This window comes from Ostrinia nubilalis, chromosome 4, assembly GCF_963855985.1.
Source record: "Ostrinia nubilalis chromosome 4, ilOstNubi1.1, whole genome shotgun sequence".
NCBI lineage: Eukaryota > Metazoa > Arthropoda > Insecta > Lepidoptera > Crambidae > Ostrinia > Ostrinia nubilalis.
The window spans coordinates 1,168,340-1,183,558 of NC_087091.1; the positions used below are offsets into that span (position 1 = coordinate 1,168,340).

Below are 15,219 nucleotides of genomic sequence, written 5' to 3' on the forward strand. Positions count from 1 at the left end.
AACTCTTATTACAAGCTGACAGTAAAATGCGTTAAAACAAAATAACTGACTAAAATTAGCTTTTAAGTGAAATCTAAGCAGCTACCCTATACTCTAGGTCTAGGAATTTATTTAGCATACATTCATAAGCAAAAATAATATATATATTCCATTGATGATGTCAGTCAACTTGGAGAAGATTTAATATTCCACACGTTTGCCTTTTATGCAAATATTTAAGTAGATCATTCATTTTCTAAACCTTACTAAGCTGTTTTTGTGTGTTAATATTATTTTAGATAGTAATTTATGTCATAAAAAATATTTATTGCATACAATTTGTTTAGAAAACGCCCAAAAATTAATCGGACTCGGTGTCTAAATGATCCGCACGGCTCGCCTTTACAGTACGAAATCCGTTTGGAATAGACTTCATATGCCAATAACAAACCAAACAAAAATATGTCAGTATAAAAATATTAGCTCTTCAAAATGTATTAATATAACACCTCATTATTAATATTTACAAACCAATGCAAAATACAGCGACGGAAAATTGATAGACAGAAATCACGCACAGTGGGTGAACGATCCTGTTGTTTGTACAAAGAGACATTATTGCGAAAAATTCATAAAAGCTTTATCTATAGCAAGTAACACGTGCTATTCACAATATTTTCTCACGACATTCAATCTCTTTTAAATTATATTGTACATCCAAAACAAATAAAGGTTGCAATCAGAACGGGATGCTCTATATTGCTTGTTTTATTTATTTTTGTTATAATGAAAATGTGTATTGAACAGCAATATTTTAGTAATAGAAATGTCCGAATTTGATGTCCTGTCCGCCTGTCAAGATAGTGTCAGCTGGGTGATATACTGGATGGGGGCTTATGCACCACACATCGGCACACACAGACACAACGTTACAAAGTGCTTTATATTAAATGGATAGAAATGAATGAGGAGCATGTACCTACCTATAATCTTTTTAAAACATTCATCGACTCTACTTTATGACGTCTTGTAATTTAGAATCCATTATGGTGATTTAAGTAGGTACGTGAATGGTCTACAAAATGAAATAATTGTGCAACATTTTGATTACACTCCAAACCGCATACAGACTATAAAATATTGGAAGTTCCAAATAATGGCAATATTATTGCCAAAAAAAAGTTTTTTCAATCTCTTACCATCAAAAAGCTCTTAACCACCGGGCACCGAAGCTTTCGCGCAAAGAACACTTTTGTTTAAAGCACGACCCCATGCGTTCGAGGGCGACCGTTTAGTTTTCCATAAAGAGTTGCTCCGTCATTATTTACAACCCTTTGGATAAGCCCTTAACAACAAAGCGTTTTAACATTTTAAAACGGACCCCCACAATGGCGAATGTAGTTTTTATACCTTTTTAGACGTAGAGATTATAGAAGTGCGTTCGTAAATGTTTTAATATTTAAAAGATTAACGTCATGTTACGGCGCTGAGTAGGCAAATATTGTAGGATTTAACAGTGTTTTTATTTGTGAATATGATTTTGATTTTTAAATGAGGCATGTTACATTTGTCATTTCCCAACTTAAACCTAATTATTATTTATCTTTTGATTTTTTTTTAATAAAACACTCGTAGCGTTCTCTCTGTGAACTGAATCTCTACCTAAGACTTAAAGAAAGTGCCTAGTGAATGTAAAAGTAATTAATTTCCCCAAAGTTAGTTTGTCAAACTCTAGAAATCTATGTAGGTAATGTCTTTAGTCGATTCAAGCCGTAGTAGGTACGTTTCAATTTGATTACATTTCCAAATAATTTATCTATTTATCAATGACCCTAAACTTAGCAGAAAGACGCTCTAACACTTTAAGGTAATAGAAAGATGAATACCTAACATTTTTTAAACTTGCGTCACTATTTTAATTTTAAGAGACCAAGTAAATCACTCTTCAGTTCTCAGGGAAGTCACAATGTTTCTTTCTTGTTCAGATACAACCAGAATCAATTAGCCTAATCCAGAGACAAGCAAATAATCATCAAAGCGCTGGTGACGGGTTAAGTCCGCAGAATTATGCTCGGTGGCGGACCCGAGCCGGCCGGGATGTTTGTGCGCGCAGGGGCGCGGCGATGGAGGGTTGACGTTTGTAGTGATGTGCTAACAAACTTGTTTAAAAATGATTTTTTTATTAAAAAAAAATTTACTTCAACAAAGTCCTATTGTTTTTTGTACATTTGAAAGTTCGAGAGAGCGTGGCACTAACAGATTATAGGTTGCTCTCGCTTACCGAATTTTGGATTTTTATCTGGTTAACCGGTTTTCCAATGCACTTAACGTGGTTTTCAAGTAATCTAATGTCTAGAGCGAAATTGAATTTCACAATAATTTACTTTTACATCTGGGGGCACGGCAGTGCCCCCGCCAAGTCGAGCGCGAAGCAAACACTGCCGTACCATCCTTTACTGGAACCATTTCGCCGCATTTTCAGGCCCCTATTTGAGAACCTCTGGATAAAACCAGAACGCAGAAATTTTCGTCATCTAGTAAGCTATAATCGCATACTTAAAATCCAAAATTTCAAGTCTGTAGGTCATTTAGTTCCGAAGTTAAGCGACAGCAAAGTTTCGCATTTACGACACTCACTCACTCACTCACTGATGATCATCAAAATAGAACTAGTACTTCCCATAAACTCAGAGAGCTGAAATTTGGTACAGAGTTAGGGTTTAATGGCCACATAAAGGGAAAACTATAAAAACTAGGAAAATCGAAGATCTGGAGTAACACCACATTAATGATCAATACTACTCCGGCACCGTGGTGTTCGCCTGTATCGCTCACCGCTAGATGGCGCTAGCACTAGCAAGCGGTGTCCAGATTTTTTTCCTTTCTAGAGCCCCCCGTCGATTAAGTTGAATGTTGTGTAATTTGCATTTCGTTGATTTCGTTTATTATATTGTAAGGTTCGCTAAGGTTATGTTATTAAAACAATTCTGATTTTAAATGTCGTTGAGTTTATTTGTGTTTAATATCGTTAAAAAATGTCTATAAAACGACGACGTTAAATAATTTTGCCACTTTCTACAAAAAGAAGTGAAATCCCACCAAAAACATTCTGTAAAAAACTAGCCAAGTCTCGATGGAGCTGCTTGTTTATCTTTAAAAAGTAATGAAATCTAGACAAAGTCATGCCAAGTCTATGGTTCCTTACTGCGATTTCTTTATTATAGTTAATGTTGTGTGACTTGGCCGTTGAACAATCTTTATTAAGATAATCATACATAAGTATTATTGAAATACGCAGCTTTATTAAACCTACAATTGACTGGTTATTGTTGAATCAACGTTTTCCAAGTGGAAATTTTCCATCGTCAATGAGTAGCGGTTCTGGCGACAGATTGGTGAAATGGTGTCATGCATGGAGCACCTGGTTTTGTCACCCTTCAACGGCCAAGTCACACAACATTAACTATAATAATAAAGAAATCGCAGTAAGGAACCATAGACTTGGCACGACTTTGTCTAGATTTCATTACTTTTTAGAGATAAACAAGCAGCTCCATCGAGACTTGGCTAGTTTTTTACAGAATGTTTTTGGTGGGATAATATTTAACCAGAAACTTAAAAGTTTACATCAATCGAATCTTATTGAAACACCAAAAAAAGTTCAAAATATTTAAAATAATGAAAAAGACTTTCATCGACGAAATTCCAGACAACCCTACCTATAGTTAACCCTAGAACAGCACAGCATGAAGGTGCATTATAACTATTGCATTCATGGTCTCTCGAGCGTGGCGACGGCAAAGTAACTAAAGCCCCCAACCCGTTTGCCATTATTTATTATTTTAAACGGCACAGTTATAATATTGAGATTTGAAAGGGTTGCTCGTGTGGGGCTACACCTGATTTTTATTACGATTTCGATCTTATTTAAACAAAAATAAAGTGATATTGCATTACAAAATTCAATTTTAATATTTTTACAAAATGCAGATACATAAACGAGTACTCGTATAAGATTACATTATCATGATAGATAGGTATATAACAGAAGAGTAACTAATTATTAGCCTCCACCAACAACATGAAAAAGAGCTATGTAGAAATAAGTTAAAAGCGTCATATTTCTATAAATTTCAACTTAGCCCTTGCTTATCATCAAGTTTTCCTTTTTTAACCCTTCCAATGCAGCGTGACGGAGTTAGCCATTTTTGCAGGAATCGCCGATCAGCCGTGACCGGGGCATTTGGTGTTAAAAGGTTGATTTGTACTCCTATTTGTCATTTAACTATCCGTGAAGTTTTAGATCAATTGACGGCAAGGTTACCGTTTGCGCAAGAATAAATAAATTTAAAATCTTTTTTGAGCGCTTTATAAGACTAAATAACTTAGTTTTGTTTATTAATTTAATTTATAAGCTCTGCTTTTGTCTCTGTGAGACACCTATTTAAAAGTTTTAGGGCTGATTTTTCAATCGTCGCATAACTTTTAACTGAAGAATAAGTTTGGCACATTGACATTGATATGGAAAATAATGTCAAAATGATAAGGTTATTCTTCAGTTAACAGATATCGACGATTGAAAAGTAGTAAGATTTTTTTTTAAAATCAAGTAAACGTAATACATGTCCCCAAAGCCTGAACGAAACCAAAATTATGACCTGTTTACACGATACAAGAACAAGTAGAATTTTCATCTGCCATGCAAGTTCAAACGTCACCGATTTCATCTATTGTATTATGTAATAGGTAACACAATAAAATTCTAATGTATCGGATCTAACTACGTTAGTGCACTTGCTCTATAAAATATTACACAGGCTCCGTGTCTGATCAAATATTTATGTAATTTATGGCATGTCGATACCGACAAAGGGTTGGCAATAAAAAACGGCACAGTTTGCAAGCGCTATTAAACTATTAAACAAATTAAACCGTGCAATCGGTAGATGTCGCGCGTTATGGCATATGGCTATGTTTACTTTGCTCTAACAATAAAAAAATATAACACCTTCCTTCGCCCGTATTGCGTTTGTGGTAAGGAAGAAAAGATATTTATTGATTTTGGACATCATCAATAGGTACACAACAATAAGCTTAAATTACTTCTAAACTTTTGAATTTAAAATCTAAAAAAGTGACGAAAATGTATTTTGTTTGTAGCAGAGACACTAAAAAGACTGAGACAGAACCTGTAATGTCACAGACGGCTTATTAAGTCTCTCACCAGTTACAACAGCATACTTATGTAAAGAAAGTAAGACTAACTATTTTAATAATGTTTGTTATTAGTAAGTTCTTACACAAGAGTTGCACTTACCTGATGCAAACACTTCACTTCTTACATACCCATTTCCAATTAACAAATCAAGTACAACCTGCTACAATATTTTAGGGCTGAGATTAATTTCAAAACCATTTCAATGATTTTCATGATAAAATCGGCAAGTTTTATTGAACTATCCAACTATTGAAGTACCAAAAAGTAGTGGGCGTTCCCCATCAAGTGCGTCCCACCAACCCAGTGGGTCCGTTATAACAGGGAGCGAGGCGTCCCGGCCCACAGTGCGTCGCACGCAGGCGCGGGTTATGCTCAGCTTAGTTTAGTCATGGTCACAAAGTCCCAAGTGTAGTCACTTAGTCGGGATACACCCGCGAGCATTTTAGTGTTGTGATGTTAGTGTAGTTTGTGCCAGTTTTAATTTTCAGGAGTGGAGTGTATTGTAAGTTGAGATTTTGTTGTATTTTTTTTAATTGATTAATATCACAATGATATGTTTAAATGAAGGTCTAATAAAATAGGAGTCAACAATAGGAGTTGTTTTTTTTTTAAATATTTATTCAGTTTAGACCACAAGTGGCACTTATGAACGTCGATTATATATATATTAAAAAAGGTAGTTTATGTAATTGTAGAGCATCCCAGGCAAGCATGTTAGTATTTCAAGAAGAGTTTGTTAGAGTACTTATGCCCGTTTTTACAAACATTATTATGCTAGGTCTCACGGTGCGCGTGGACACACAGGGTGACACACAAACCAATCACAGAGCTCTACTCAACGTTGTGCATTCGATTTGCTGCTTCACTTATGCAAGCATCGTTTGTTTACGAGCGTTAGTCAGTTAGTAAGAGAACCCAGGTTCTAATCTTCTATTAGCGTCAGGTCTATCTTGAAATGAAAGCTCCTAAAAGCTCTCCTTATGACAAAGTTGATTCTTAACTTGAGATTGTGATGTTTTTTATTATTCAGGTGTCTTTTTTATTTCTTAATTTTATTTTCTTTAAGAGTGATCCAAATTCGACTTTACCCCTTTTTAAATGACTGCGCCAGAAGGAGAGTTATGTTTTTGTTTATTTTTTACAATAAAATAAAATATTTAAATAACTCTACTTCGACTTTATTGATAGGTAGATAAATAAATTCCCAATTGATATAGCTTCAAGTTTCTACAGTACAGTAAGTACATACTCAGCTGTATTGTGGGATGCACATTGAACATAGAGTCAGTGCCTAAAATCAAAGTCAGTGTAGTTAATGAATCCTCCTGGGGACTAAAAATTAACACGTTATATCTAAACCATTAACTTTACTACGAATATAACTATTAATAATAATTTAATGAAATATACGAGCCCCATTAACTTTACTCGCCAATTGCCACGCTTCGGTGCGCGGGCGCAAAGCATCGCGTGCCGACGCGTGCGTGGCAGGTGGCCAAGTGGTATCGAATTGAGATAATTAAAATGGCCTACATTCAGACTCATACTGTAGAATGCTACCCTTAAATGGTAAACATACCCAATAATACCCATTTATCAACGGAAACTTATCGCACGTATCCACCGCATAGATTTATCGCTTTCAAACTTTTCTTTCAAGATTGAACGGTTTTCATACTGGTCTCCACCTCAAGTTTAGCCCCGATTTTTGTGTTTCAAAGATTTTTTTTATGGACAACACTCTTCTACCCAAATGAAATAAAGAAATTAAACCAAAATCAAATCAACTGCCAAACAAACCCCATACCGGAAACGGCAGAAAGTCGGAAGTGATAAAGTTCAAGTGACTTGTAACATACGGTCACGCGATTGTCCCGGTGAGCCACCTGTCTCAGGTGGACGGAGAGACAAACATGGGGTGGCTACAAGGGGTAGTGTTGAGAGAATGTGTTTGTATATCACTGCTCTTGATCACCCAAACGATTTGGTTTGTCTATATGCTCTTGTTGTCACAAGAATCTTTGGCATTATTGATCCGATGGTCTAATATGAAACTTTCATTCATAGAGTATCAATTAGAATTACAAAGATGTACGATACACAAGCTATAATACTGTAATATTTCGGGTTTCTAAGGAAACCTATCTCAGGCTCCAGTCTCTCACACACAAGGTAGCATTTAAAAAATAAATATTGTTATGTGTGTGAGAGAAAAATATATTTTTTTAATAAAATAATTTACTTTGCCATATTTTTTACATTGTTACTTTTAACGGATAAACTTGTATCTCCTATTAAATGGACAATAGTTAGTACATATTTATTTAACGTATTTCGTTTTGTCTACAGATTTAACTAAAGATGTTCGGGACAAACTTCGAAGATTACTGCGACTTCAACGACAGCATCTGCAGCACCGATTCAGGATTTGACAGGTCCTACGCCGAATCCTTGGCCACACCAACATCAGTCCACAGTACCCCCCTCAAACACGACTCTTCAGACTTAGGCATATCCCTAACGCCAAAGAAAGAGAATGTGAGAAGAAAACTCTTCGGTGACAACTATGAATTTCCCTTCCAAGAACCAGTAGATATCAAGGCGTTTGAACAAAACATATCACCTTTAAACAACACTTCGACACCCATAAAATCAAAGGACAAGAAACCAAAAGACCCAAATAAACCGAAAAGAAAATATGCAAATGGAAAGAACAGAGTCACGCGGTGTAAGAGCCCAACGCAAATCATGAAAATTAAGAGGAACAGAAGAATCAAAGCGAATGATAGAGAAAGAAACAGAATGCACATGCTGAACGAAGCACTAGATAGACTACGATGTGTTCTACCAACATTCCCAGAAGATACGAAATTAACAAAAATTGAAACTCTACGGTTCGCGCACAACTATATTTTTGCTTTAAGTCAAACATTGGAATCTCTAGATAATATCAATTCGGGAAAGGTCCCACCTGAAGAATTTGCATCAAATTATGATAAACTCCAAAACTATTCTGTAGCTGGAGATAAAGTGACCAAAGATGCCTTTAGAGATATGTTCTTGGTTCCTAATAAAAACGAAGAGTACACAAGCGACGGTAGTTATAGAAGTTTCCAAGGATTTAGTAAACCGTTCCCTAATGGTTCTAATTTTATGCAAACTGCTGAAGGTGTTCTAATCAATGTTGGAAATGTCACAGTTTCAGTAAATAACAAAGGAGGAAATTGTATAACTTCCACAACAGGAAGTGGATTTTTCACACATCCCTCTAGTTTTGGAGAAGATATAAATCAAACTAATTACTATAATCAAAGGCATGTTGCCACTTGCAATAATTATAATGACGCCTATGACACAGCACTGCAAAATAATACTGAAGGATATTTCAACCAGGCAAATTACGAGATCTTTAAAAATGCTTTTGAAACTGCCGCTAAAAGCAGAAGACTTCCCAAAATGGACGATTACAATTCAAATTGTAATAACTACAACAACGGAACGGGTTACGGTCAAAATGAAAAATACTATTACAGTGGAGATGCGGCTTATGCTCAATCTAGTGTTTATTATAACCAAAGATATAGAGACTTTTATAATAGGTCTAGTATCATAAATGCTCAAATATGAGTTTAAACAAAATAAGTCAATTACAACATTTTTCGCTAGTCAGTCTATGTACAAATTATATTTTAAGATTTTTTATTATACACATAGTAGGATAAGAAACATTGTGAAGAATTTTGTATGACAATAAAGTTTTAACATTGTATAGTTTAAGTTGCAACTGCCAAAGTTTATAACTAGTCACTTTTGTACTAAAATAAAGAGATTGTTTAAAATTGGCCGTTATTTGAATGCACCCAGATGTATGTCGAGCGAACTTTTTCTAAATAGAGACCTCTATAGCTGACGTTAACGATTGAACTGAATTCTCACTTGATTTACCCGCTTGTAATAATAAAAGTAAGAATCATGAATATAAATCAAATTGGAACAATGGTGGCTAAAGAGCGAAAAGTGAATGCTCTCGCGCACCCCTGCGTTGGCGCATTGTTCTGTCTTTAGAACGTTACCAATTTATTGGTGTTCCGTTGTTCGATATTGAGCTCAGTGAGCTTGTGATAGAACTGAATTTGGATTGATAGTTGGTGAAATACAGGGGCGCTCGAATTTTGGGTCGGGTTTCGTAAACTAATGTTTGCTTTGAAAATTCGTTACGGCCTATTTTGTTGTGGACGCCTGTTTGCCAATGATTTGGGTGTCATGTACTTTGTGTGCTGTTGTTTGGGATGGACGGCGGGTGAGTGATTATGGTGTTAGCTACTCTATGGGGCGATGTTCTTAAATTCTGCTAGTAGGTATAGATTATCCCGAAAATACATTTTTTCCTTGCAGCTTTCGAAAGAATAAAGTATTGTTTCCTATAGTTTAGCAAATGATTTTAAAATATCGACAAATCTTAGAAAATATTTAAGATCTTTGGGCGAAATAGGTAGATTTTCAATCTTCATATTGTCTTCAAATATTGAAAGTCCGACATGTTTACGGATTTTGTCGAAAGGAAATAGCATTAGCACCACCTGCCACCGTTGTCAAGTTGAAATCGTAATTATTGTAATTATAAAACAAATCAGCGCTTTCGATATGCGCCATTTGTTACGAATGTGAAGGAAATTACTTCCGTTAAATATAATAATACATTTTATTTTATGAAATTAGCTTCGTAACGGTCTAAAAGAGAATTCGGTCCCTTCTTTGTATTTATGATTTTGGTTCAAAACGTATTAAGATTCATGTATTGAGCTAATAAAAGTTAGCAGTTAGCAACAACAGATCCACAAGCTACAAGTAGATTTAGTTGCGGGTCCAATGACAGTTTAACTTTCCCCCGGGACAAACTTGACCTTCACTGGTTGGGTTTTTATTGGCGGTCAAGCTGTAGATCCTGGCTACACAGGAGTTGAAGCGGTGGGAACTTTTCATAGTTTTGTCGCAACCATCACACACATTAAGAGTAGGCGCACACCGTTGATTTTTCGTCGGCCGATAGTTTAGTCGGGCAGTTAATCAGTATGGGCATGTATGGGAGTGCGCACACTATGCCGATTCGATTTGGCCGATTCTTCATACAATTTAAAATCGGGCACAACTATCGGCCAACTAAAAATCAACGGTGTGCGCCTACTCTAAACATGCATTTATCTATCAGCCTTGACCAGGTTTGTACAACTTATTACACCTATCGCTATAAAAAAAGCCCTAAAATAAGTTATTCGGCAAATTCCAACATTGTTTACCAACCGGTCTCACCCTCGACACCCAACAAAGCGCGTGACGGATGTCAATGCAGCCGAAGCCAATGGATTATCACGGCCCTGACCCATACAGTAACTTCCAAACACGGATTGAAAACGGATTCCACTATACCCTGTTCGTATGAAGGACGTGAGTTTCAAATGCAAAAAATAACATTAACTATATGGTGACAGTTTCTAGAAAGCTTTCTAGCTTTGTTTCAGCATAACCTACAATGATAAGTACAAAAAAAATAACAAAGTATCGAATCTGCTGTACCTATTCTATACTTTTGTAATTTTGAGTTTCCCACATTTCTGGCAGTTTTAACATCCGTAGGTAGGTAGGTAGGTAATACTTAGATTTCATTTTCATGTATAATTACCTCTTATGAATTAAGATTTGCATATTTTATATTGCACTTATCCGTAACTGGTTTCCGTTTTCCTTTAAGTGAGACAATGTAACTGAAATAATTATCCTACAATTTTAGAACATAATTAACGGAAATTACATTATTACTTCAGAATAACAATGTAGGTAAGTAAGTAACTTTTATTATGAACTAGCGGCCGCCCGCGACTTCGTACGCGTATCCACGCGTTACCCCGTTATCCCGTTTTACCCCCTTCATCTATCTTAGGCGGTTTAGATTTTTTTCATACAAATGTTTTCTCCCGCTAACTCCCGTTCCCGTGGGAATTTTGCAATATCCTGTTGTAACTAAGCTTTAAGTTTTCTAAGGTACCTGCATGCCAAATTTCAAGCGTATAACTTAAGCGGTTTAGATTTTTAATAAAAAAGGATTTTCCCGCTAATTCCCGTTCCCATGGGAATTCATAAGTATACTATAACCTGCCCAGGAGTATGAAGAATAATTAATAATAATAATAATAAATACACTTTATTGCACACCAAACAAATAACATAACAGAAGAAAAGGAACACACAAGGTACAATTAGGCGGTCTTATCGCTATGAAGCGATCTCTTCCAGACAACCTATGGTGAGGACAGTTACTTGAAACAAATATGAAGGGGAAGGCGGTACTTGGTACAAATAATTGTACCAAGTTTCGTTAAAATCCGTCGAGTAGTTTTTTTTCTATAAGGAACATACAGATAGACAGACAAAAATTTTACTGATTGCATTTTTGGCATCAGTATCGATCACTAATCACCCCCTAATAGTTATTTTGAATATACATATATTTCATGTACAGAATTGACCTCTCTACAGATTTATTATAAGTATATCTTTGTAACCTTTATTATGCTGGACTAAGGCTGAATTGCACCACTTTAACGGTAACTATAACAAAAACCAGTGCTTTTTGTATGGAGTTTGACAGATTTTGACGTTTGTTAAAGTTAAAGTAAGATGGTGCAATACAGCCTAAGTATGATACATTAATCGATTTGAATTCCCTGTGGTTATTAAAGTCATTTTAGGTCTTCAAGTAACAGCGAATCGAGACACAATAGAAATCATTTTTAACCGCGGTGACATGCGGCCACTAAAGGTTCACAAACCAACGCGATCACACGCGAATTAAATTGTTACTGCAGTTTACCTTTAGGGTTCCCCGAGATAGTCTATGTACTGTTTCAATTGGCCTCACAGACGATCATAAGTTGGTGAATCTACAATAGTTTAATTTGTGATTCAAAACACTAATGAAAAACCACATCTACCAAATTAATATCCCAATACTAAACGTCATACTTAGCAATATCTCCCCCACCGCCATTAATTCCGTCGCCAGCCACAAGCCACCGACTAATCCTGCGCATTTACGATGGATCTTTCCCCCAGTTGGGAAATCTAATAGGTTTGTCACTAATAATAATAGTAAGTAGCTTCTCTACATTTGTAGCAGGTTTACCGCAGATTTACCGAGATTGTTAATGTTGTGAGAAACTTAAATCAATTACCGTTTTTATTGCAATGAACCTACTTTTACGAATTGGTTTAGCTGCTTTCAGACCGTTTGCTCTACATACATAAATGTATAACCATGATCTGGTATCAGAGGATAGGTAAGCTGACCATTACCATGTAGGATTTCATCAGCCAGCAACTGAACCTGTAAATAAATTTCAGACCAGGGTTTAGCGCCTCTGTTTTAATAAATATTCGCTTGATCACGCACGTTAGATACTGTGTAGCAGTGTTTCACTACATGAGACAAGTTAAGCATCATAAAATTAAAATTATCTTTATTTGTTTAGACTAATTAAATTAGTACTTACAAATCGTCAAATTCTCTTAAGGAGCCTATACATGTCTCATTCTTTTTTTGCTCTACCATAAGTAATGCCAATCTACAAAACCACAAGAGCCACTCTCTTAAATCAAATTCGACCTACTCAGCTGCTTACACTGTTAACTCAATTGATGACACGACATAACAAAATTAAATAGAATCCACTTTTTATAATCAAATATTAAACCACATGCTGCCGAATCCTAGCCGCAAGCTAATTGACGTATTGTCCGCCAGTCTGTTTGTCTGTTTAAAATTCAACGCCGGCCGCGGGGCAGGACTAGTTTGTTTAACTAAACCAATACACTTGGACCTTATTTGTTTTACCTTTTTAAAGAGAGGGAGACTTTTTATTGGAGTTTCATTTGGTTGTTGTGATTTTGATGAAGTCATTCTGCATTAATTTTGAATTTATCAGAAGTATTTACCAAATGCAGATTTCCTTTCGCTACGAATTTATGAGAGACGCTTAAGCGATTAATTACTATGCTAAGAAAGGTAACTATTATTGATATTTTTTGTAAAGTAATATAGTACCTACCTACATTTTTAAGAATCCCAGTGAAAAAATTTTGAGGGTTTCCTTGAAAATATTATCCAATGACTTTCAAAGTTTTTGGAAAACTTACACCAACTTTGTCAGAACTTAAATGACTCTTGATCCTATGTAAATATTCAATACCAAAAATAAAAATTCAGTGGACTCATCCATCCAAATTGCGACCCCTATTTAGGCTAATAAAATCGATTCTGTCATTCCTCATTTAATACCAAAAGATGAATCGATGGGACCACAAATTGGCTCTACATCTGACATTATTTGCTTAACATATTTAAATAGACCAGGAAAATAATACCTTAAGTTGTATTGTTAGAGTCTGTTTTTGAACGCCAATATTTTTGCACTGAACCAACGCGCTAAGGGCTATCATATGGATCTCTGATATTTAGCTGAATTTCAACGGACAGCTTAGACCTAGTCGAAATGGTTGGTACAGACTAGGGATGTGATATAAGTTGTTTGACATAAGCAAATAATTCCTTTGTATCAGAAGTAGATATGATTTTATTAGTTTTTTACACACGATTATGAATGAGCATTTAGCTAATAACAATCCACTGCTATACCTAAACCTCCACGTGACAATAGTTATGACTTTGCTGGTGTCAACCATTTTACTATGATCCGAGTAACGTCGTAGAGTGTACAAAAATCTACAACAAAATTGAAACAAATACTTGCAAACAAAATTATTTAATTTTTTCCTAGCATGGAGTAACATTATTATATTAATAACACGGTATCATATGCTCTGTTGCATACCTACTTGTCCTATTGTTGTTTCCTTCCAAAACAACTCGCAAAGCTCGCCTTCCAAACTAAACTTTCAGAAAAATAAGCCCTAAATCCATTGTCATAAAATTCATCTATGAATCGTAATTTTACGATACATTACTATCTTGATAAGATGAATTAGAACTGTATGATGCTGTAAATAAGTTTAGATTTTGTTTGGCAGATATAATAATGTTTAGTGGGGTGGTTAGAAACAGTTAACATTTGGTAGAGTTGGGGCATACCTCTTGAGGTTGATTGAAAACCAACTCCAGCTTTGTGTTTGTTGGCAAGATAATAACAGTGACGTCATTGATGTCGAGAGGCATCTGCACTAAATTAAAATAACAAATTTTAATAACATTCTTTACTACTTATTATTGTTTAAAAAAAATCGTGCTCGGTATGTTATTATGCCAACTTGTCCGCAACAGAATTTCAGATGTCATTGATTCAATTTTCTGTTTTTTGCTTACAAATAATAATTAATAAATAGTTAATTTGCCGCACTTCCCAAGTTTCTAGATTTATTATTCATTTGTCATTCGCTTGCAAAGCTGTTTTTCCATTGCAAAAGATATCCGGTAAAGTTAATTACGTCAGATCCTACTACTAAATTATTAGGTTAATTGCTTCAAAAATATCAAGCTGTGAGCCCTTAAAATCGTTTAATCATCAGCACGTGCCAATAACACCTCTTGTAAAAACATTTCCTTGCAAACAGATGACAATCTCCATAGTTGGCGGTGTCGGTGGCAGTTGCACAAACGCATCATAGGTAAGTGGCGGCACACTCGCGCCGCGTGGCGCGCGCGTGGCGAGACGTATCATTTGCTTGTTATGGTGTCAGCATGATGGGGTTAGGCTTAGTTTACCCGGTAATTTGTAAAAAATACCCTCCTTATATACCTAACTTTTTCTTGAGTCTCTCTGACCTCTCATTCACATTTTGTCACCTGTAATCCGCTTTGCAATGGAGGGAAGTCGAACCTTAATTTCGAACTCCTCCTATGTTCTTATGATCAATTTCGTTGCGGGTCCAATGACAGTTTAACTTTCCCCGGGACAAACTTGACCTTCATTGGTTGGGTTTTTATGGCAGTCAAGCTGTAGATCCTGGCTACA

General features: G+C 35.6%; 1 protein-coding gene across 1 annotated transcript; it reads left to right on the plus strand.

Annotated features, from left to right (window-relative positions):
* The first annotated feature begins 5,581 nt into the window (after window positions 1–5,581).
* LOC135071416 (basic helix-loop-helix neural transcription factor TAP) lies at window positions 5,582–8,892 on the plus strand. Its single transcript, XM_063965206.1, has 2 exons — window positions 5,582–5,699; window positions 7,547–8,892. The coding sequence occupies exon 2, from the start codon at window positions 7,559–7,561 to the stop codon at window positions 8,822–8,824; it is 1,266 nt and encodes a 421-aa protein (XP_063821276.1). The 5' UTR covers window positions 5,582–5,699; window positions 7,547–7,558; the 3' UTR covers window positions 8,825–8,892.
* Window positions 8,893–15,219: the final 6,327 nt, after the last annotated feature.